Source organism: Tribolium madens, unplaced genomic scaffold (assembly GCF_015345945.1).
Source record: "Tribolium madens isolate multiple individuals breed KSU strain unplaced genomic scaffold, Tmad_KSU_1.1 Scaffold_97;HRSCAF=244;Tcas5.2_LG3a, whole genome shotgun sequence".
Lineage (NCBI taxonomy): Eukaryota > Metazoa > Arthropoda > Insecta > Coleoptera > Tenebrionidae > Tribolium > Tribolium madens.
In genome coordinates, this window is record NW_025401069.1 from 884,898 (window position 1) to 908,344 (window position 23,447).

General features: G+C 31.6%; 3 protein-coding genes across 5 annotated transcripts; all 3 read right to left on the minus strand.

The window, feature by feature from the left end:
* Positions 1-1,057, minus strand: LOC123014996 (S-adenosylmethionine sensor upstream of mTORC1). Its single transcript, XM_044414387.1, has one exon. The coding sequence runs from the start codon at positions 966-968 to the stop codon at positions 15-17; it is 954 nt and encodes a 317-aa protein (XP_044270322.1). The 5' UTR covers positions 969-1,057; the 3' UTR covers positions 1-14.
* LOC123014998 (60S ribosomal protein L28) lies at positions 1,024-1,963 on the minus strand. The gene is made up of 4 exons (XM_044414390.1): positions 1,901-1,963; positions 1,596-1,689; positions 1,302-1,430; positions 1,024-1,251 (listed from the first exon to the last, which is right to left on the minus strand). The coding sequence occupies exons 2-4, from the start codon at positions 1,680-1,682 to the stop codon at positions 1,054-1,056; spliced, it is 414 nt and encodes a 137-aa protein (XP_044270325.1). The 5' UTR covers positions 1,683-1,689; positions 1,901-1,963; the 3' UTR covers positions 1,024-1,053.
* On the minus strand, positions 1,956-15,646 carry LOC123014994 (intraflagellar transport protein 122 homolog). 3 transcript variants are annotated; one of them, XM_044414383.1, is made up of 16 exons: positions 15,596-15,646; positions 15,430-15,526; positions 14,395-15,379; positions 14,065-14,346; positions 11,872-12,301; positions 11,692-11,819; positions 11,480-11,641; positions 8,048-8,205; positions 7,727-8,001; positions 7,532-7,676; positions 4,763-4,960; positions 4,438-4,712; positions 2,471-2,661; positions 2,250-2,423; positions 2,034-2,196; positions 1,956-1,979 (listed from the first exon to the last, which is right to left on the minus strand). In XM_044414383.1, the coding sequence occupies exons 2-15, from the start codon at positions 15,486-15,488 to the stop codon at positions 2,080-2,082; spliced, it is 3,579 nt and encodes a 1,192-aa protein (XP_044270318.1). In that variant the 5' UTR covers positions 15,489-15,526; positions 15,596-15,646; the 3' UTR covers positions 1,956-1,979; positions 2,034-2,079. The 3 variants fall into 3 exon arrangements, with proteins under 3 accessions (XP_044270318.1, XP_044270316.1, XP_044270317.1); XM_044414381.1 differs by lacking the exon at positions 15,596-15,646 and having other exon boundaries at positions 15,430-15,583; XM_044414382.1 differs by lacking the exons at positions 1,956-1,979; positions 15,596-15,646 and having other exon boundaries at positions 2,030-2,196; positions 15,430-15,583.
* Between the last annotated feature and the right edge of the window lie 7,801 nt (positions 15,647-23,447).

A 23,447-nucleotide genomic window follows, 5' to 3' on the forward strand; every position in this document is an offset into this window, starting at 1 on the left:
AAAACAATAAAAATTTATTCAACACTTTGGGGCAGTTCATCAAATAAAGACACTTCATAGTTGTTAATAGCATCATTTGTCACACCTGAAGTTGCTTCAGATTTGTTGAAATCCTGCGGGATGACAATTTCCTCGTAATAAGGTTTCCCACTCTGTAAGTGGGCCCAACGTTGGGCTATTTCACGTTTTAGACTTTTTCTAAACACCATACAATGTAAATACAATAACTTTTCATATCTAATACGTGAAAAACCCATTTTGGCTAAAATAAAACGCCACGATTTCATAATTTTGGCGTTCGCCCCTACATGTTTCGAGTCGGGAGTTATAATAATTAAAATGCCTTCTGGTTTTAATAAATCGTAAGCTTTTTCACAACAAGCGTGTCTTTGGATTGGTGAAGGCAAATATTCCAATAAGAGACTAAAAACTATTACGTCAAACGATTCTTTTTCTAGTCCAATTATTTCCAAATCGTTTTCACAATGATTTGAAGTTAAATTTACATTTAGAAAATCACACTTAAAGACATCACTAGTGGCAGGAGCTATATCTATTGGGGTAACACTAAAACAAGGGTATTTTTTAAAAGGATTATAACAACTCCCCACATCCAATAGTTCAAGTTTCCGATTTTTCACAACCAATGCAAAATCTGGCACTTCCCAATTGAGTTTTCTAGCAATCTCGAGCTCTCGTTGTCTATGTTTGAAAATTTCCTCTAGAAAATATTTCTCGCAAAAATTATACACCCACTCGACTCTTGAAGCAGCTTTAACGTTTTTTGTATTCTCCCAGTGATTTGTTGCAAGATTTTGCATTTCTAAGGCGTATTTAGTTAGATTTTCCTCATCTTCACAATGTTTCTGCCAAGCTTTGTTAACTCCCAAAGCTTTTGCATTATTTCGTAATTTTTTATGCACCGATTTTATAAAATCTGACGAAGCCAAATGCTCTGATGTGGCCATTTCACACTAACACGTTACATGTTTGAGGTTATGTTAACAGAATCAAACTCAAGAATTATAATACGAAACTTTATTTAAATCAAAGTTATTCTTGTTTCTTCGCCTTTGGTTTTTTGGCGGGTAGAGGTTTCTGTGACCTGAGAACGGCGCTGGCTCTGCGAAGGGCCGCCTTGGTCAAGTCAGTTCGGTATTTGTTGGCCTTCAAAAGCCTTTCCAGCTTGGCCAAAGACCTCCTAGGCCCCGATTTCATCGTCCTTTTCACAATACATTGCCTTGGCTTATTCTGAAAAAAAAACTAAATATTTTTGTTGCAAAATTACTGATTTTAATTACCTGTTTATTAGACTTTTTGTACACGACGGTGAAGCCTTTCTTATCAGGTGCGTCCACAATACCCACAGTTTTTTTGTGGATCAAGCCATTGTATCTGTACGAACTCACGTTTGTCAAATTGTTGGGTTCCTAGAAATCATATTGTATTAAATTTGAGTAACTAAAATCAAGTTTTATGTAATTTTAAAAAACCTCAGATTTAATAAGTCATCGTCATAACTTTCGGAGATCTTGGTGGTAAAAATCATCATGTTATTAATTAGAAAAAAATAATTAATTCAAATACGTACTTACAGTACTGAAAGGTTTCCCAATGTTGCGCTTTTTACGCAAAAAAGCGTTATTATTGCGGATAATACTCCACACTAAATGGGCAGACATTGTGTACCTGAAAATTAAAAAAAAATTGTTTTATTCAAAGTTGAGTTTCAATTCTCTCTCCCACGTGGTAGTTCCACACTGTGCGATAAAATTGTGAAAATCTCTAATTACGCACCAATGAAGTGATAAATATGAATTTAGGACATTGGAAAACTGTTTTCCAATAAATTTTGCATTTTCTTTTTATAAATTCAATGAAAAATTCGTAAAACACCTACCTCAAACACAACAAATTGGAGAAGAGAAAAAAATGGCCGACTTGCCATCCGGATATGCAAAAATCGACACTAGCGCTACCTACACAAAGCGCCAAATTTAAATTGGAAAGTGGTTCAAATAAAAAAACCTTACATTTAATCACATTTATGGACGGAAAAAGGTAATAATTTACATTTTATCACACTAATAAGTCATCAACTGAATCACTATTTAAGGAATTCTCTGGAGGTGCCCTACAAAAGGGACAATAGCCCTTCTGTAGTAGCTGTAACTCGAAATCATCAACATGAAATGCCTAAAACAACAAATCCAGTTTATTTTAATTATTTTAACACAAAACCAAAATACCTTAAAACACGAATTACACATCGTTATTTGCAATTCGGGTAGCAAATTTTTGAAAAACTGGTACCGCAATGGAGGCCCCCATTTACAAATCAAAACTGAACTACTATCCATTGCTAAAAGAATCTTTTTATTAACTGTGACCGGTGAGAAATTATTTCCATCGCCCGATCCGCTCTACAAAAAAATTGCTAAGACAAAACCAACTCGAAATTGTTAGAAACCTCAAGTCTTGCAGTAAAAGGATCTTTTTCTTCCTCGTCAATATCCAACTGGAGAGTTTCCCGACTTTCCGATATTTCTTGTTTCCAATTTTCTTCTTTTCCAAGATCATTAGGAGGAGTTTCAATTAAACGAACGGCTTCTATATCGGTGATTCCGTCTTGCAAGATAAACTCGACCAAAGGCAAAATTTCTGCAAGTGATCATTACACAGGGCGACAAAAACAAAGTCATGTCGTGACAACAAATTTTATATCATTTTGTTCGTCTCAGTAAGACAAATCAAATGCACTAAAAAATTTCAAAAAGTCAACACACTTTCAACTAAATAATTTTTTTCTAATTTAAATGAATTTAAAATACTTTAACTTTAAAAAATCATTACTCAATAACTATCAAATAAAGACCATTCTAAAGGGATGGCTTTGCCCTTTAGGATGATATGCAATTTGAAATTGAATATTGGCAAACTTTCGAAGTAAATCGAAGTAATCTAAGAAAAACCCTACGAGTAAATTTTTTTTCTTCATCACCATCGTGTAGAGCATCTTTTTATTAGTAAGAATCCAAATTTTCAAAATAATATACCGAGTAGTTTTCAAGATATGATTTTTTGAAGTAAAGGTTTGCTATTCAAGCATTGCGCCATATAGGAGAAATACATGTTAATCTTACTTAAAATTGCATTTTTATAAAAATATTTGTTTTAAGACTCTTCTTTTGCTTAAAAGTAGTCAATTGCATCTTCTTTGTTCTAATTAGAATAAACAAAAACTGTTTCTTTACTTAAAACAAACAAAGAGTACTTGCGTACTAGTTGAAGCAAATAAAGAGTTTTTTTTGTTCTAAAAATGATCACTGATTATTAAGCAAAAAGGATCTAGAAGTTTAAAGCAGTAGCTTTAAATATAAGAGCAAATCTTTTTCAAATTATATCACTTTCCATTCAGATTCTAACACTTTCAAGTGATGTTGAATGCAATAAGTCAGTTGCTTCGTGTGCAACTGTTATCACAACAACTACTACCTACAAGCTAACTGAAGCTAATCGTAGAATGGACCAACAAAATAAATCAGGTGACTTATTGCATTTAACATCACTCAAAAGTGCTGAGAAAGCATTTGCTAAGAACATTTTCAAAAAAAGTTCAGAAAGCTAGAACAAAGTGAACAAGTCGAAATCTGAATGGAAAGTGATTTGATGTGAAAAAGATTTGCCCTTATATTTAAGGCTCGTGCCTTAAACTTCTAGATCCTCTTTGCTCAATGATCAGTGATCATTTTTACAACAAAAAAACTCTTTATTTGATTTAATTAGTTCACAGGTACTCTTTGTTTGTTTTAAGTAAAGAAACAGTTTTTGTTTATTCTAATTAGAACAAAGAAGGTGCAATTAACCATTTTTAAGCAAAAGAAGAGTCTTAAAACAAATACTTTTATAAAAATGCAATTTTAAGTAAGATTAACATGCATTTCTCCTATATGGCGCAATACCTGAATAGCAAATCTTAACTTCAAAAAATCATATCTTGAAAACTACTCGGTATATTTTTTCTCTACACGATGGTAATGATGGAAAAAAAATTACTCGTAGGGTTTTTCTTAGATTATTTCGATTTACTTCGAACTTCTTCGAACACTGCTCGAAAAAAAGTTTGCCAATATTCAATTTCAAATTTTATACAATTCTAAAGGGCAAATCCATCCCTTTAGAATGGTCTTTATTTAAAGAAAATTGGCGTAATAGTTATTGAGTAATGATTTTTTAAAGTTAAAGTATTTTAAATTCATTTAAATCAGAAAAAAATTAATTAGTTCAAAGTGCGTGGACTTTTTGAAATTTTTTTTAGTGCATTTGATTTGTCTCACTGAGACGAACAAAATGATATATAATTTATCAAGTTGTCACGACTGACTTTTTTTTGTCGCCCTCTGTTATTCCAATTAACATAATCTTAAGTCAACTTACCAAAACTGACATACGAGTGGACAAACTTTTGACCACAATTCACACATCTATTACTGGCACTTGCCAAGGGATTATAAGTCGAACAGCGATAACACATTGGTAGCAATTCTTCTGGATCGCTATAAGCCCGAGCTCGGGCAGCAATCGTCGCAATTTCGACTTGTTCTTGAAATTTTTGCGGAATTCGGAGGGTTTGCATCCGATCTAGAATCTGTTTTGCGAGTTTATTTGCGCCCAATTTGCGCGCTTGTTTTGAGAGACAATACAAAATTGCGCTGGAAATCACCAATTAAAAGCTTTATTTATTTAATTTGAAATCATTTACAATAGAGAAATTCCTTTTGGTCTGTTGTTGTGACTAGTCTCAGTCATTAAAAATCGCGCGATATTAAATAAAGCTTCCGGCATGTAGGATGTAAAAGGCTCCTCCAAATATCGATGGACGGCATGAAATGCGTAATAAATGCCAGCAAGACGATCATTGATCTCATAATTTGCCAACATTTCGCTCTGATTGTTTGTGCTACAATCGCAGCAACAATAAAAATAAGATAAGGCAAGTTAGCAGCAAATTGAATCACTGGGATACATTCTTGTCACTAGTTGGTACCTATTTCATTAGTGCTTCACATCTTAATGTAATAGTGAAACAAACAAAAAATGTTATAAATTAGGGTATAAATAAAAAATTAGAACCACTAATCTTAAGTTTAAACATTGCTTAGTGCTTTATTAGTGCTTCCAAGTTCCAGTGTTAACAAATCTTTTTTTTTTCTAAAAATTCTTTTAGCATAATAATTGAAACACTAATTAAAGTATTTGGAAATTTATTTATAGTATTTCGTTAGTGCTTTAAAAAGCTTTGTCATCATGTCCCAGTGTTAGCAAATTTTAAATAAAATAAAGATTTTTTGTACAGTTGGAGACGAAATACTTTGGTCGTCACTTTTCTGACACTTTAATGTAATTCAAGCTTTAACGTTAAAATGAATGACAATTTCAAATTAATAACAGCTATTCTATTTTCCTATCAAAAATATGTACATACAACTTGTCAACTATGATTGACAGTAGCTAAAAATATGGTCATTTTATTAAAAATCTGCTAAAACTAAGTGTCGGTTTATAGAAGGAGTATTAAAAATTAATTATTGTTAAAAGTTATATAATGTGCGATTAGCCCATGCATTTGAGCAGCATACCAAGTAAGATAAGGTAAATACCAAGAACATGGAAAAAAATTTTAAAATTATAGAGGTTTAAATATTACACTTTGACCCTATTTATTCCTGTTGGAAACTAATATACTATTAAAAAACGCGTTTCGTAAGGCAAGTTTTGTGGAAAGAGTTTAAGTTTTGTGAAACGAGCAGCAAAGCGCGAGTTTTATAAAGGAAGAGTTCCCACAAATGACTTATGAAACAATAAGGTTGTGGTTGGTAATAAATGTAACAAAGTTTGAAAGTTCCATTTTTGAAGTGTCAAGTCGTCTCAAGTATTTCTCAAAATTTTGTTGAATTAACAATGAATACTGCAAAAATTTCATGCATACCACCTGAAAAAAGAGAAATCGCTCAAAACGTCGCTGAAAATCACCATTTCTAACCTCTAAACAGTAAATTGTTCTAGTCTATTTCAGCATCCAAATCGGTGTTGAAATGGCTCATTAAAGAATCGGTTTTGCTATCAAAATAAGCTTTCTTTCAGACGCAAAATAGAAAAATAATTTTACATATTTTTTGCTGCATTAAAACATTAACGAAGTAGTAAATAAAATCGAAATCCACACGATTCGTGCTATTGCGTTGAAAAATAATTAGAAAAATAACAATTTTTTGTTTCGCCACCATTGAGATATGAAGCACTATGTATGACGTACTGACAAAGCACAAACTACCGTGCGATCAAAAGAAAAAATAAATTAGAGTAGGCGGTGATTAAAGTCCTTCAGATGGCAATCCTGATTTTTGACATCAAATGTCGGCGGAAACTTTGACAAGTTTGAGTTTTATTCTTTTTGAGTGAAATAATGTTCACTTTAGAGCAGAAAATGTTGGTCATTTTTGGTCATTTTCACTTTCAGTTTGTGTGGAAAATTTCCAGCCAATGTTTTGCCAACTGTAGAATTTAATCGACGCCTACTCTAATTTATTTTTTATTTGATCGCACGGTACTATACAACGTGTCTCAGAAATAAGTTCATTAATTTTAACGAGAAGCGACTGATGTCAAGAACAAGTATTGTTATGTATCATTTCTTCGAAATCGATATTTTTTAAACATTTTACCCCTTGTAAAATAACAACCGTTCAGATCAATTAAAAGCAGTGAACGTGAATTTGTTAGGGAGTTTTTTTGCGTCTTTCGACCGGAGTGGAGGCGCGTTCAACTGACAATTATTATTTACGTTTAGTTATTTTTTTTTAAATACCCATTTTCTGATAAAATGCCGGACATTAAAATATGGAAATTATGCTAGCGTATGGAAACTGTTCCAAATGTATTTTTCGAGGTATTATTGTTAAGTGCTGAGCAGCGTCTATTACATCAAAATAAACAAATTGGTGAGTTTTTGGAATTTTACAATGCAAAAATTAGTATCTATGTAATTTTGTAAAAATAATTCTTTTAGCTTTCTGTTAATGAACATAAATTTAATTATAAACATAATTTTATGGTTGAAGTAATAAATGTTAATGAACATTAATCAATTTTACAACGTTTATAAATAAATAATAAGGTGATATTTGTTATTTGTTTCAACCTAATAACAAATCAACGGTAGGTACGAGATTCTACAAGAAAACAATTTATAATTTTAACTTAACAACTGCATTTTTGAAAAAATGCACATAAAAAAAATTGTATTTGACGACTTCTGCACGTGGTTAAAATGTATTTACTTTGAGGCAGCCTGTATAGCAAGAACTTGTCGTTAGTGCTTCAACTTGTTTGCTAACTTCATGTAAAAATTACTCAAAAAAATAAAAGGTCCTGTCTATTTACACTTGTAATGAAAACGAAAATTTTATTTTACTATTATCAAAAATATTTATCACTGCGTGAAAATAGACACGACTAAAATACAACAGACCCATCTTTGGCTAAATCCAAAAACTGCCTCGCAACAATCCAGTAGTAATACCCAGCATCCTGAAACCTACACTCACTAATCGCATTATCAACAAGCTGTTGTAAAACTTTAAAAGCTTCGTCGGGCCTTCCTGCCTTATAAAACGCTAAAGTTTCAAAATTACTTCAAAAATCAAAGAAATTCTCAAATTACAACCTTTCTGTGCTTGCACAAACTTGTCATTTTCGGCCAACCAGTGTGCATATGGTACGTAAACCAGAGCTTTATATTGGGGCTGTGTCTGGACTAAAGAAAAGGCTTGCGACCATTCTTTCGCCTCAACATGTAGGGATAAAACTGAGGCCGAATCGCCCAAACGGCGGTAAATCTCCGCGGCGAACGAGGGCTGATTTAGACGTTTCAAATGCTCGGCAATTGATAACAGAGCCGATCTCTCGGCTTTGTCGAGACGGCGACCCAATTCTGTAAGTCTGATTTTTTTTTATACAGAAATATGTAAAAAAAATGTGAAATTACTGATCAATCCATCCCTTTTCGCCGTAAATATCAATCGCAGATTGCGTGTCGCCCACTGATAAGTACATTTCGGCAGCGGCTTTATGTTCGTTTATGTTTTTGGCCCAATCGGCCTTCTGGCGGATCAAGTCGGTGTTGTCGCTCGAACCGAGGTACTCCTTCAAAAAATAACACAAAACAAATTGAGAAAAATAAATCCACAAAACCTCGTTTAGCGTTCATAGAGTACAAAGTCTAAATCAACGTGGTTTTGAGCTTTTTTCAAATCTTTGAAAACTGTTATTTAATATACAAATTTAATCTTCTTGAAAACAGTTTTGCGTCAATTACTAGACAGGTGTCCCAACGAATTGGTAAAGTCCATTATGATTTTTTTTTTAAACATTATACTGGAAATTGATAGGTTGTACTAATCTAGTGCATCGCCTGAAATTATTTTCATCTATACAGCGTGTTCCAAAATTAAGTTTTAATACAAACTTATATTTTTTTAAATAAAACACCATAATTGGCATTTTTGGATGTAGCTTTTTACTACAATGACTACAATGTTCTTAAGATAAACTTTTAGTGGTCGATTTCTTAGGTTTTTTTGACGAAAACATATTCTTTCGATTATTAATTACATCAATTTAAAAATTTACAGGGCTATGGGAGGTACACTAAACTATAAAAACACTTAAAAAATTAGTCTTCCCATCAATATTTGTAGCAAAAAGTTACTTTTTTCTCTTTCCTTTAAATCAATGTGGAAAATTTAAAAAAAAAGTTTTTCAAAAAATCGTAAAAGGATCATTTATTTCAGTTTTTGAAACTATCCTTACATTCTTTGGTTGCAGAGACATCGAGGATCAAACACAAAAGGATCCCTTTTCACTTAAAGCCAGTTACCTGTCTTAGCGACAAATTGACGTGAGGAAATTATAAAAATAGCATATTAAAGCAAAATTAAGAAATTATACAGCCCATGCATTGATTAGGTAAGTAAAAAAATTCCACAAGTCCGTGGACCAAAAAACAAAACAAAAATTACAATTCTCTTTTCTCGCGTTATTTCTTAGGATTGCATGATAATCGTAGCACAGAAAAATTTGTTGCCAAAAGATTTCAAAACTAGAAACTTGAAGCTTCAAAATGTTTTTTTTTTAATCTAGATACGACCATTCTTCACTGAGATATAGCCTTTCAAGAACCAGGTGAATAAAAAGTATGGAACCAAACGTTTTTTGCTTAAAGTATTTATTTTTTGAAAAAACTAATTGATGAATGTTAAAGTACTATAAAAATGTGATGATTTAACAAGAATAAAATTTTTCGACATTTCCTTTTATTTTTGAGTTCTACAAAAAAAATAATATTTTTAAATGGCAACCCACTATAAAATCATTTTTCTCATAAAAGCTATACTCTAAGGATTACAACTATCTGCTTTATTTTTAATTTTTTCAAAAATTTTTTTTTACATAAATTGCAATTTTGACAAAAAAAATCGCATAACTCAAAAACAAAACAAAATTTCGTTCTGAAATTACGATCACATTTTTTATATTACTTTAATTTATTTATTAATTATTTTCCGGAGGCAAATGATTAAAAATAAGACCGCTTGGTTCCATACTTTATATTCACCCTGTATGTATCACCAAACATTTAGGAATTTTTTTGTTTTTTTAATTTTTTGCAGTAGTGTATCTAAACAGGGTGCGCCAGAACTCGCGCCCTAGAGAAAAATGTAAGGTAAGATACCAGGAACATGAAAAAAATGTTAAAAGAATTCTGTCTATAATAATTGTTAGAGTTTAAATTTTGTTATTTATTTCTGTTGGAAAAATAATTTTACAAGTTTTTGCTACAAGCTATTAGAAGAATAAACAAGGAAGCTGTATCCTAAATTTATTATTTGTGGCTTTTATTGGCAAACTTTTTGTACCTTTACTAAATAATTATAAAAAAACATACCTATACAAGATCATCAGTATCATTAAAACGACATAAAAAAATTCAAATGTCAAAAAATAAAAAAATGTCAAAAATTTTTAAACATTTTTTCCATGTTCCTGGTATCTTATCTGACTTTTTCTCTGGGGCCTGAGTTCTGACACACCCTGTATTGTTACTATTTTATATTGAACATTGTGGCAAAAACAATGAAAATTTATAATGTTTTGTGCCCTAGACAACAGGAAAAATGTTGAAAAAATCTATCTATAAAAATTTCAAAGTTATGAAACTTTAAATTTTGCACTTTGACTATTTATTTCTGTTTGAAAAATAATTTTAAGTTTTTTTGCTACAGGCTATTAGAAGAAGGAAGCTGTATCCTAAATTGTAACTTTGATTATTGTTATTTGTGGCTTTTATTGACAAAATTCTTGTACCTTTAGTAAATAATTATAAAAAATAATTATACAAGATCATCAGTATCATTAAAATTAAATAAAAAAACATCAAATGTCAAAAAATAAATATCAAAATTTTTTGACAGAGGGTTTTTTAAACATTTTTTCAGTAGTCTGGAGAACTACCCAAGTACTCCCTTTCAAGGAAGTGCACGACTTTCCGGACATTTCTGCCGTGATACGGCAAAAGCTAGTAACTAGAGTTACTAGGTTTTGCTAATTTATGGTATTTTTGAAATTAGCGCCAAAACTTACCTACTTGAATATTTTTCGTCTTTGCCTGACGCACAGTTTTACTTATTTGCGTCTCTCATTTTTTTTCGTATCTGGGAAAATATCTACCTATACGTCTGTAGAAACTAGCAACTCGAGTTACTAGGTTTTGCACATTTTTATATTTCAATTTTTATGCATGAAAAAACTAGCAACTCAAGTTGCTAGGCTATGCACCCCTTTTATAGTTCAATTTTTATGCATGTAAATCTTGTAAGTAGAGTTACGTATTCTTGTTGACAAATAATATTTTATTCATACGTTTGGTAAAACCTTGTAACTTAAGTTACTAGTTTATAATGCCATTATTCGCAAGAGTGTTTATGTTTCATTCAAAACCTAGTAACTGTGTTTCAGTAAAATTACATATGTTTAATGTATTTCATTAAATTGGGTGCTTAAAATTAAGTGTATAACCAAGAAACTAGTTTTGGAAATGTAATTACAACAAAAAGGCTAGAGAGTTTTCTAAAATATACTTTCCTGTCAAATTGCATTAAAGTGAGTTACTAGGTTTTGCCGTATCACGGCAGATTTTTTAATCTTTATTATTTCATGGTCCTTTTATTAACAAAGCTCTATCTAAATACTTCTGCAATATTTTTTACAGGATTTTGTAAGAAAATTTTAAAAAGTTTTTCTTGATTAGTTTTTATTTCCATTTTATTCATTTTATGTTGCAATAAAGAGAGTAGATTTTGAGTATTTTTGGCCACATTACATAATTAGTTCTTAACTGTAATAATACATTTATGCTTACCTGTGCTAAATCGAACATTCTTAAATCCGTATACATGGTCAAAGCTTTATGTTCTTGTCCAGCCTTCTGATACAACCTGGCTGCTTCTTTCAATCTACCTCTGTGTGCATAAATATCGCCAATCATAGCATCGCGATTCGTTTCACCTTTCTTTTGTTGTTCCTTGAAATAAATTTAAAGCTAGAGTTCCCCATATAAAAGCACAAAATTACTTGCAAATCCTGAATCAACTCCAAATAATGAAAATCTTGCAATTTGATAAACGCTAATCTTGCGACTTCAAACTCGAGGGCTTCCAATGCCGAATGACCCAACTCGTCCCAATCACCATCCGTCACACCTAAACAAATTATTCACCCCAAAATATTTCACAAAAAAAGTAACAGGAAAACCTAAACAAGCAACTTTGTAAGCCTCATCGAACATCTTCTTATCGATGTATTGATACATGGGGGCGCTCAATGGCAATTCGAGAGTCACCATTGATGCGCCGTTCAAACAAAATACTTTCGCCCCAGATAAACCCACAACAAAACCCATCATTTTTTGCCGATGGGCCGGAAAATCCAATACTTTTATCACGAGAGAACCGTTGCCGCTGAACGCGACCATGTCTTCGTATAAATTATTAAAAGCGACGCTGTTTGTGCCCGGTTCTTGATAATATAATTCGCCGGTTTTCGAATGGAAAACCTGCAAAAGGCCGGTTTCGTCGACCACCGCTAACTTGGATTTCTTCTGGCTCAAGTCAAGGCAACGGATACCGCCGTTTACCGTAACCTTGAGGAGGGGGTGGATGTTGTCCAAGTGCACCTCCCAAACCTGAAAAAAAATATTTCGGGTCTACTAGTTTCGAAATAGAAATTTTAATTTTTTATTTTGAAATTATGTCGTGTAATTTTAAAAATTAACTAGTTTTCGTTCTTTGTTAATTAGAAACATTATCAGAACACTGAATCCCAGCGAGTTGGTAAAGTCCATTATTAATCTTTAAATGTTAAAATTAAAAAAAAATGTATATCGGAAATTGATAGATTCAAATTTAGTGCATCGCTTAAAATTATTTTCAATTATACAGCGTGTCCCAAAAATGAGTTACAATACAAACTTGTATTTTTTAAATAGAACACCATATGTTTCTTGGCATTTATAGATGTAGTTTTTTATTACAATGTTTTTAAGCTAAACTTTTATTGCTCGATTTTGACGAAAATGTACTCTCTCTTTAAAAATTTATTATAGAAAACTAAAACAGAAATATTTTTTTCTACTGCAAAAAAATACAAGCTGTAAGACTATAACAATTTTTAGTGTGTTGTATTTGTGAAGATAAAAAAATGAAGACGTTTGTTAAAAATTCAATAACTTAAAATATTTAAATGGAACACATTGTTTATTGTTTTTACATCTAAGAGATTATTAAATTGTCTTTCCAATACTCCTACCTAAAATAGTAGCCTAAAAGTGCACATTTGCACAAGAGATGGAAGAAAAATTACTTAATAATCACATTTATGAATCCACCATTCTTTATTTTTACAATAAAACTAGTCGCATTTCAATATTGTCAGCTTTTACGATCTCTGGATAAACCAACAAATCCGTGGCGGAATTACTATGGTTGCCATGCTATCAACAATGATTATAATATTGATAGGTATTGTTGCTACAATTAAAATTAAAAGTGAAATATCTTTTTATTTATCCATTATAGGCATTTATAACTTTATATTTAATCTATTAGTTGCAAAAACAAAATAATAAGGTATTCCATTTATTTAACTTTTAACAAACAAAAAGCTACATTCAGAAATGTCAAGGAACATATGAGGAGCTCGCATGCAAACCCGGTTAAATGCCTTTTTCTAAAATTTTCACCTCAGATGTCTCATTTTCATCTCTATTTTGAGACAATAACTTTTTGTACCGAATTTTCTTCTTTTTTTTGTTTTTTTTTGTTATCGAGAGATAATAGAGGGCAAGAAGTTTATGCGAAATCATGTATCATGTCAATAAAAGTTTGTATAGTAACATTCTTTTGGAACACGCTATGTAGTTGACAATATTTTTAGGCAAGGCACTAAATTAGTGTCTATCAATTTCTTAAATATGTTTTATGTTAATGTAAAAAAGTCAGTAATAGACTTACTTCACCAACTCGCTGGGACAGCCTGTACAATTTAGTGTTTGAAGTGGGAAAGTTTCGTTAATTAATTAATTAGAATATTGTGATAATACCGAGGATAATAATAAATATTGATTGATAAAAATAAACTTTTGATAATAATTAAATTTTGGATTTATGATTTGATTAATATGGTTAATCAATAAATTTACTCAAATTTCAAAAATTGTTTAGTCCTTTTTTATTAATTTTAATTTAATTATGAAAGTTGATTAGTTTTGTTCTTTAATAATTAAAACATCTTTTTAGAACAGTGAAACATTGGTTAATGAAATATTATAAAATTAAAATTTTGATTTAAATTAAATTTCGAAAATCAACTACTTTTTTATTTTTAGTTTGGAAGCAAGATGTTTTTTTTTCAATTTTAATAACTTTTAATAAAAAAAAATTTGCAAACCTGTCCATTTTTGAGCCCCAAAATCAGCCCTTCCTTCCCCGGCGGCCCACCAATTATTTTAATATATCTGATAGGGCTCTCAAAATTCCATTCCTTCTCATTTTGGCCGGAGAAAAACATACTTTGCAATTTTTTCTCCTGACAAACAACCAAATGCTCCGTACACACGACCAAAAGACTACAGTCTAATTTTTGGGTGATTTTTTCTTTCGCACGATAATGCATATCATTGGCATCATTCGAATACAATTCATAGATGACAACCCTTTCCGGCAATTGAACCTGAAATAATTACCACAATGGTTGCCAAATATTATAACAAAAACCTACAGCAAGTCGGTGTTTATAAATTGCAATTTTTTTAATCAAATCTCGGCACTTTATTCGAACTTTTTGCTCGGTTATTAAGTGTTGAATTATGACGTCAGTCATGTTTTCCCGAAATGCGTATCGTTCCTTGTACAATCCGTGGACAGTGTTAAAGATTAATTGGTAGTAGGCTAATGTCCCATCTTGGCACCCCATGACCACAAAATTCCCACTTGGGTGAGAGGCGCAGCACCAAACCCAGGCGTTTTGCTGGTCCCCAATCATATCGAGTTTTATCCCATCCTTGGTGTACATCACACAAGCCTTGTTCAATCCACTTATCAAAATATACTCCCCTTTGGGAAAATAATTAATTCTCAAAGCCTCAAACCCTATATTTCTTTCTTTTCCGACCAACTTTCCCCCAAGTGTGTAAAACGCCAAAGTTTTATTCCAATCGGCCACACACAAGACATCAGTTTGGTCCTCTTTACACGTACTCCACGATAGGGCCCAAATGGCCGGCCCATTGGGCCTCTCAATCCTCCCTTTCTCCTCCCCTAACTTATTTCTGATTGAAATAACCCCATTATTGAGCCCCAAAGCCAAGTACTGTCCATCATTAGTCCACGAACACGCGTTAATCTTAACGTTAGTCTTATGCTTCTGCACGGCCTTTTGCTCCGAGCTCCAGAACGCGAAATCCGTGAGAGCACAAGAGGCCAACTGGTGCGACAAGGGGTTAAACAGGATACACTGGACCGAATCGCTGTGGCTATACTTGAGCAAGCCTTCAAGTTTACTCGACCAGATTATCACAGTTTTGTCGGCACTGCCACTGGCGAATTTCAGCCCGTTTTTGGCGTACGAAACAGCGTGGACTTTGTCTTTGTGGCCTTTGAGGGTTTGGACAAGACTGCCGTCGCTGGTATCGTAAACTAGAACGTGATTACCACTCGCAACAATCAACTGAGTGCCGTCTGGGTTGAAACACAAGTCATAAATGCTGAAAGGGGGCTATAACGCACGGAAAATGAAAAAATTGAAAATACTTACGTCTGGCCCTTTTTCTCGTTGTCTTGGATTTTGTCGGCCCATTTTGGCACCGAACGCATTTTTACACACTATAGTTAAAGTTTTTTCACAAAAAACGCTGCAATCAAGCCAAAAAAGACGAATTTGGGATAATTGGAAATGACATTTAAGAGAATTGTATACATACAAGCCGGGTTGCCGTAGTAACACCTGTTGCCAACTATTATATAAGAAATGGTATGCAACCAACAATACAAAGAAAACATAAAGTAGCCTAACAATTAGGCAAAGATTTCAAGCAAGTATCTCCGAAAAACACTGTTTTTTGCCTAAGCGTTTTTCACTTTTACCTGACATTTATTATGAGATTATGACATTTACCATTGTTGTCGTTGTCTCTTTATTGTTTCTTTGGCTGCTTCAGCATTTTCTGGAGGGATACAGTGTAGATTATCAGCATTCGACATTGTGCACTATAAACTATACATTAGTTATTCACTAGTTAAATCAATCAACACATTCGAAAATCTCAATATAAATTCCTAAACTGACGCGAGACGTTTGTTATGATTTTACTGCAAAGCATCCTAATTATTTTGTCGATTTACTTGATAATACGTTTCCGGATAAAATAGTATATGATATTTGGAGTAAAAGTGAGTTTATGTGACTCAGCTAAATCTTTTGTCTCACTCCGTTCGGCAAAACAAACCTTCAGCTTTTCCACATAAACTATCACATTTACTCCTAATAACATAATATACAATTTTATGTTGATTTAATGTTACTGATGATCTTGTATACAGAATGTGTCAAAACTCGCACCCCAGAGAAAAATTTCAAGTATGATAAGATACCAGAGACATGGAAAAAATGTTTAAAAGATTCTATCTGTCAAAAAATTTGGACATTTATTTTTTGACATTTCACATTTTTTTATGTCTATTTAATGAGACGGATGATTTTTTATATGTTTTTTGGATAATTATTTATTAGAAGTACAAAAATTTTGCCAATAAAAGCTACAAATTACGTTAAACAAAATTACAATTTAGGATACAGCTACCTTGTTTCCTCGTAGTAAAAAAACTTGAAAAATTATTTTTCCAACAGAAATAAATAGAGTCAAAGTGCAAAATTTAAACTCTCATAACTTCTAAATTTTTATAGATAGAATTTTTTTAACATTTCTTTCATGTTCCTGGAATCCCACCTTACCCACATGGCATTTTTCTCTGGGGCGCGAGTTCTGGCGCACCTGTATGTTTTTTCATAATTATTTAGTAAAAGTACAAAAAATTCAATAAAAGCCACAAATAACGTCAAACATAGTTATAATTTAAGTTTCAGCTTCTTTGTTACCTTTTCTACTAGGTGACCCACTTGACCCCTCTTGGCAGACAACCCATAATAGACAAAGCCATTGATTTATCCTTGATTTATATTAGAATTTTGAAAGTTTCATGAATCAAAGTTTGCTGTACGAAGTGCCACTGTCACACGCACATGCAACAATACATTTCAATCAACGGCAATTTTTCGAATAATCGAAATTTTATTTTATAGAAAAGGAATAGGTAAATCAAAAATTAATTATTTCATAGCCCATGATCTATGTGGCCACCCACACTCTGCTCACAAGCCACGATTCTATTCACAAAACACAAAATCAAACATCACTAAACACAACATTATTAATAAAGTTTGGATCCCAAACAAAATAACAAAAATGTAATCTACAAGGGAAGTCAGCATCTCGTAGTTCTTGCACTAACTGCATGTGACAGGGATGAAATTTGTTACTTTTTAAAATTCTATAAACAGAATCCCACTTCTCTTGCAATTGCTCTTTGCACAATATGCCAATTTTGTTCAGCAGCCTCCAACACCAGAATTTCCTTCTCTAAACTAGTCGCAGTTCGTATGTCGTAGTCATTGGGCGTAATGCGTCATTCCGCGGAAAGCCTAGTCTTTGGCCGTACTGCCGGCAGACGTTGTAATCAGATGAATATTCCCTTGTTTGACTGAAATTTTACGTCATTTCAGGGATTGCCTAAATAATTCTCGTCAAACAAAGTAACCGGTTAGACCATTAAATGTTACAGCGTTTGACGGAAGTGTATTTAGTCATTTGCTGAAAGCTTGAAATCTTATTGTGTAGTAGGTATTTCGGGCCGTAACATTTAGTAATTGTTGGAAAATGGATAATCATAAGAGTTTGTTTTATGACAAATTAAATGAATATTATTTGAAAAACAAAGATTCCAAAAAAACGTGAAATTATGAAGTAATGAAGGAGGTAAAAGACTTCTAACCTCAAAATACACCTTTATTTCAGTTGTACATATTTTAGGCTGCAAAAGATTTCTAAAGAATATATTTTTATTTTCGTTTCATTTACCTGAAGGCAAAAAATATATTTTTATCTGCAAACGTCACAAAAGTGACCACTTTTATGACTAAATGACACAGCTAAAAGTTTTACTTTTCAGACATGGAGTAAAAACACTGTTTTTACGCCTAGGCGTTTTTACTTTTACTTGACACGTACTTTGACATTTATCACTGTTGTCTCTTTCTTGTCTCTTTCGCTTTTTCAGCATTTTCTGGAGAGGTACAAGGTAGATTATCAGCATTCGGCATATTGCACTATAAACTACACCAGGCCTCGCTACCTAACTCTCTTATGGAACATTCAATGTATAGTTCTGCCACTGTAGAGAAGAAGTTAATCAACGGATTTTAGTAAAACCGACACTATTTGAAAGAGCATTCAATTTTGTACACTTTAACCGAGCAAAATTTCAAAATTTTGTTTCTAAAGTCATTTAAATACAAAACAAATTTTCCATAAAAATGAGAAATTCGTCAAACTGTCTAATTCAAAAACTAAAAAGAATTTGCGGATTTCCCTCGGTTAAAACGTAGAAAATATACATTTATGACGATAGTTTTAAATTCGACGAAAATATCTTAATAAATAACAACGTTATTGTGGTAGAATTATTTTCAATCTAAAATTCCGTTTAAAATTTGTAATTTACAACCAGCCCTTAAAAGCTAATGCCTGCAACCGCAAGTACAATCTCTAAATTACTTTATGTTACTACCCGCATCCAACCGTTCGGTACCTGCTAAGTTACTTGGGATAATTTTGTTTCCAAACAGCCGCTTTTCTGTGGATTCTGTAGTAAATAAACGAATACCTACATTGTGATATCGATATCTATCCATTTTATTTTACCTTTAATTATTTTTTTTTATATTTTTCAGCAAATCTTAATTAAATAACCTTTGTTTAATAATGTTTATAACACATCTAACAGTAGTTGTGATTGAAGAGATAGGTATAAATTGACAAAACTGAAACCGATCCCCCGTGGTTCCAATCCGTTCCCCGCTCAGGCATAAGGGCATCTTAGACAAATTTTCCTTCATTTGGATTTTCGTCTGGACAACTCCAAGAAGTCTTTCGTTTATCTCGGTCTTTGTTAAAAATTTTAATAGTTTTAATTCGTGTATGTGTTTAGTGTTGTGTTTTTAGTTTAGTGTTCTAGTTATATTTAGTGAAAGTTACTTTTATTATTGTATTGAACGTAAGTACTTCAAAAAATCTTTATGTATTATTTAATATTCKTACCTATTATCTATATTTAGGTCTATTTTGATTTCGGTATGGCCAAAGCAAATGGAAAAAATGTGAGAAGGCTTTCATCTAGAAAACGCAGAAAGGGAAATGTGAAAAACTTACGGAATAATAAAAATGTAAGTAATCTTTTTCTTTTTTTTTAATCATTGGCCTCTAGAAAATAATAATTAATAGCAATTAAAGTACTATAGTGATCGTATCTTGAGAATGAAATCTTGTTTTGTTTTTGAGTTATGCGATTTTTTTTGTTAAAATGGCAACTTATACAGAGTAAATATCATTTGCCTCCAGAAAATAATGATTAATATAAATTAAAGTAATACAAAAATACTTTAAGCAAAAAACGTCTGATTCCATACTTTTTATTCACCTGGTATGAGTTTTTTTATAAAAAATGTTTTGTCAAAGATTTGCAGCGATCCACAAGAAGAACTAGAAGTTCCATCTTTTGAACACGCTACATCTCCGCAGGAAGCCGCTGAAACATCTCCAGAAACTGTTAATAATACACCAGAAGAATTCTTGGAAACTGTGGAAGACATTTCTCTTATAAATAAATCTAAGGAAATTCCCACATACGGTAAAACCTGCTAAATTTTTGTTATTTGCTGAGTATCTAATTTTCTTTTTATAGAACCCGTGGAAGGCAACCGAATTATAGATTTCCAATATATTTTCGAAAGTCTTCAAGAAATCTCGAATCATTCAAAAGTATTTGAATGCACTCTACAAAATGTACAGTTAAAGTAAGTTAGTTAAAGAGATTCGGACAGGATTGATTTCGAAATTTATTTTAAAATGTGACATGTGTGGGTTGTCTTTCCATTTAAATTCTCAAAAGACTACCCCTGATAATCAAATTGATTTAAATACGTGCGCTGTAAATGGCATCATGTCAATTGGGGGAGGTTTTTATAACTTAGAAGAATGGTTATCATGTTTAAACATTCCGTGTATGTCTTCAAAAACATATTCTAAATATCACCACAAATTAGCACCACAATGGCAACAAACTGCGGAAGACGTAATGAGTAAGGCTGGAGAGGAAGAAGCAGAATACGCTCGTTCCATAAATTCTGTTGAAAACAGTTATTTAGGAAAAGATACAAGTGGGTATTATGATGATCGGCAATAAATTTTGTGTAATTTATTGAAATGAGTTCAAAGTTGATGCATTTTATAAATTCTTCTTCAGCTTTAGTTTTAAAATTGTTACTTTTTCAACTCGTTCTTCAAAAACGATGCACAAGACACTAATTTAATTGCGTTCTGTCCGAGGTTCTTTCTCATTCATGTTTATTTTGTATTCTTGTCAATTTCTTGCTAAAAATTGAGAATGTTTCGCAAACCTGCATTACAAATTGCGTCTACATTTTAACGGGCCCTTTTTCTAACTTCCTGCTTGCGAACTATTCGTTTCCAAATTTCGAAAAACTGTTGGCGGTACCGAATTTGTTCCTTTTTTGCTGTTTCGTCTCTAATTTTTTTTAGACGTTTTTGTGTGCTGATGTTTAATGACATTGTTTTCAAATTAATTCAAAAAACATAAACTGCCAACTTCCTTTATTAAAATTACCATGAATGAATTTACTAGTGGTGCCAACGTTAAGACTGTTTGGCATTTCCATTTAAAAAAAAAAAAAACAGACTTTACGTTCTCGGATGCAAAGATGACTCGATTACAAATTACCTTGATCGCTCGAGATACAGGGTCAGTCACAGGAGAGTGACCTCTAAAATAATTTGAACAGCAATCCATTATACAGGGTGAATATAAAGTATGGAACCAAGCGGTTTTATTTTTAAAAATTTGCTTCCAGAAAATAATAATTAATATAAATTAAAGCAATATAAAAAATGTGATCGTATTTTCAGAACGAAATTTTGTTTTGTTTTTGAGTTATGCGATTTTTTTGTCCAAATTGCAATTTATGTGAAAAAAATTTTTTGAAAAAATTAAATATAAAGTAGATAGTTGTAATTCTTAGAGTATAGCTTTTATAAGAAAAATGATTTTGTAGTGGGTTGCATTTAAAAAAAATATTTTTTTTGTAGAACTCAAAAACAAAAGGTAATTTCGAAAAAGTTTATTCTTGTTAAATCATCACATTTTTATAGTACTTTATCACTCATCAATTAATTTTTGCAAAAAATAAATAGTTTAAGCAAAAAACGTTTGGTTCCATACTTTTTATTCACCTCGTACAATTCACATAGGCGTCTAGCTTCCTCATTTTTAAAAAATATAAAATTGAATCCAAGAAAACTTTGCATATCTTTTCATTTTGACATTTAAAAAGTAACAGTCAACTTTCGTTAACACATTGTATTATTACACAAATAACGAAAAAGTGGACATGGTCTTAATCCAAGGAGAATGCAAGAAAAATGCTGCTGCGATAGCAGCTCTGTACTTGGAGTGGTATCCAAATCGAATGCACCCGGTGCCTGAAACATTTAGAAAGCTGGAAGCCCAGATTGGCCCCCAATGAAAGACTTCGTCAGAGGACTGCTACTGGCCCAGAAAATAAAATTAAAGTCCTGGACGCAGTAGACAATTACTTATTGCCATTTTGACGACTTCACTCATTTTCATCCAGCTCACATTGATTACTGAATTAATTACTGAATTTAAATAAAATATTGTATCCAGTTACATACGCTAAAGGTATTTTTGGTTGCAAACTAATTAATTTTCAAAGTAACTCTCCTGTGACTAACCCTGTATTGTTATACATAATTGAAAGTAATATTAGCCTATGCAATTGAATATAAAGTAAAACAAAAAATTATATGTAGGTATTCATATTCTTAATAATAATATGGATATTTTCTGATACCGCCCTAATTACTTAGACATTTTTAATGCCAGTAGAAGCAGCACTGTTTTTCTCTTTTTTATTTATTATTTATAAATTACGTTTTTTGTGGCGTAATGTATTTGACAAGATAAGAATAATAAATAACATAAAATATTTATTTCAAATATAACACACAACTCTGGAATGAATTAGACTTATTATTACAATGATGATATTCAAAACCTTTCTCTATATTTTATTATATCAAACTTCATTTTCATTAAACAATTTTATAAGAAAATATTTTAATGAGTCGTTAACCATTATGAGTAAACTCTGTCTCTCTTTTTTTATGGAAATGCCAAACAGTCTTAACATTGGCATCACTAGTAAATGGTAATTTTAATAAAGGAAGTTGGCAGTTACGGTTTTTTGAATTAATTTGAAAACAATGTCGTTAAACGTACACACAGAAAAGTCATTATCTTAATTTAAGAATAATAATTGTCTTAACGTCATATTTTTTACTTGAAACTATATTATTTTACCACAATTATTTTTATTTGTATTAAAATAAAACTATTTCTTGACTTAAGCAACGAATAATTTTACTGAATTGTTTTACTTTAAGAAAAATTTTCTTGTTTGAAATATTTTTAGATTCTATTTAATAAAAGTTTGGTAGTTCACGCGGAGAAAGTAAGTTATCTTACTTTAAAAATATTTGGTTCGTCACCTCAAGTAAACAGATTTACTTCAGTCATAATACAGAATTATTCATTTGAAAAAATATCCGAATCAATTGAAACCACACATAGTTAAACTAATATTTAGTAAACTTGCACTGAATATAATTTTTCTTGAACCAAATAATTGGTTTCCTTGACTTTGTTGCTTATGCTCGAGAACCGAGAACAGAGAGACCAGAGTGAGAACCAACGCAGCTCAGATCAAGACGTTTTTTTAAGTTAAATAAAGTTGCAGTTACTGTACAATGGAGAAATTATTGCTAAAATCGTGCAGACTTGACAAAACTGTCATTCAAAAATTTAAAGGTAAATACAGTTGCGTGTCCTGGTATGAAATTAATACGGTATAATATTTTAGATGTTGTTACTGAATGGATTGAAGAAATGTTTCAGATGAGTCAAATTAAGTATATTTGCTTCATAAGGATGTATTTTTGTTTGTAAGCAGTTAAAAACAATTAATTATTCTTTACACTATAGGTACACCTTATAAGTTGAGCGCATTGATGGGCAAAGAGCAATTCCATTTTCTATAAATGATTTGTGTAGTTCCATTCCTACTATATTACGTAGTCTACCGAAAGGTGAATTGTATGTTTCGCTTTCAAAAATACATATTTTGATTTCCTGTTAATCTTAGAATGTTTGATTTTTTAATGTTTTAGTTTGACATAATTTTATATAACAGTTGTACGAATGCCATGTTCATTATTTTTATAATAAAATTATCTTTGTAATAAGATTCTTGTATTATTTACCCAACAAAATTGAATTTTTCAATCAAAAATATATTTATTTGAAGGAAACTTTACAATTGTTAGCTTCAAATAAGGATGCGTT

Bases quoted from the DNA above. Each gene is read 5' to 3' on its own strand.
- LOC123014996 (XM_044414387.1), bottom strand. From the start codon at position 968: ATGGCCACATCAGAGCATTTGGCTTCGTCAGATTTTATAAAATCGGTG.
- LOC123014998 (XM_044414390.1), bottom strand. From the start codon at position 1,682: ATGTCTGCCCATTTAGTGTGGAGTATTATCCGCAATAATAACGCTTTT. The intron at 1,431-1,595 runs GTAAGTACGTAT...TATGATTTCTAG, and splicing joins TTGGGAAACCTTTCAGTACT to GAACCCAACAATTTGACAAA. The intron at 1,252-1,301 runs GTAATTAAAATC...TTTTTTTTTCAG, and splicing joins ACAAAAAGTCTAATAAACAG to AATAAGCCAAGGCAATGTAT.
- LOC123014994 (XM_044414383.1), bottom strand. From the start codon at position 15,488: ATGCGTTCGGTGCCAAAATGGGCCGACAAAATCCAAGACAACGAGAAA. The intron at 12,302-14,064 runs GTTTGCAAATTT...ATTTTTTTTCAG, and splicing joins TGGGGCTCAAAAATGGACAG to GTTTGGGAGGTGCACTTGGA. The intron at 7,677-7,726 runs GTTGTAATTTGA...TTGAAACTTTAG, and splicing joins GTTTGTGCAAGCACAGAAAG to CGTTTTATAAGGCAGGAAGG.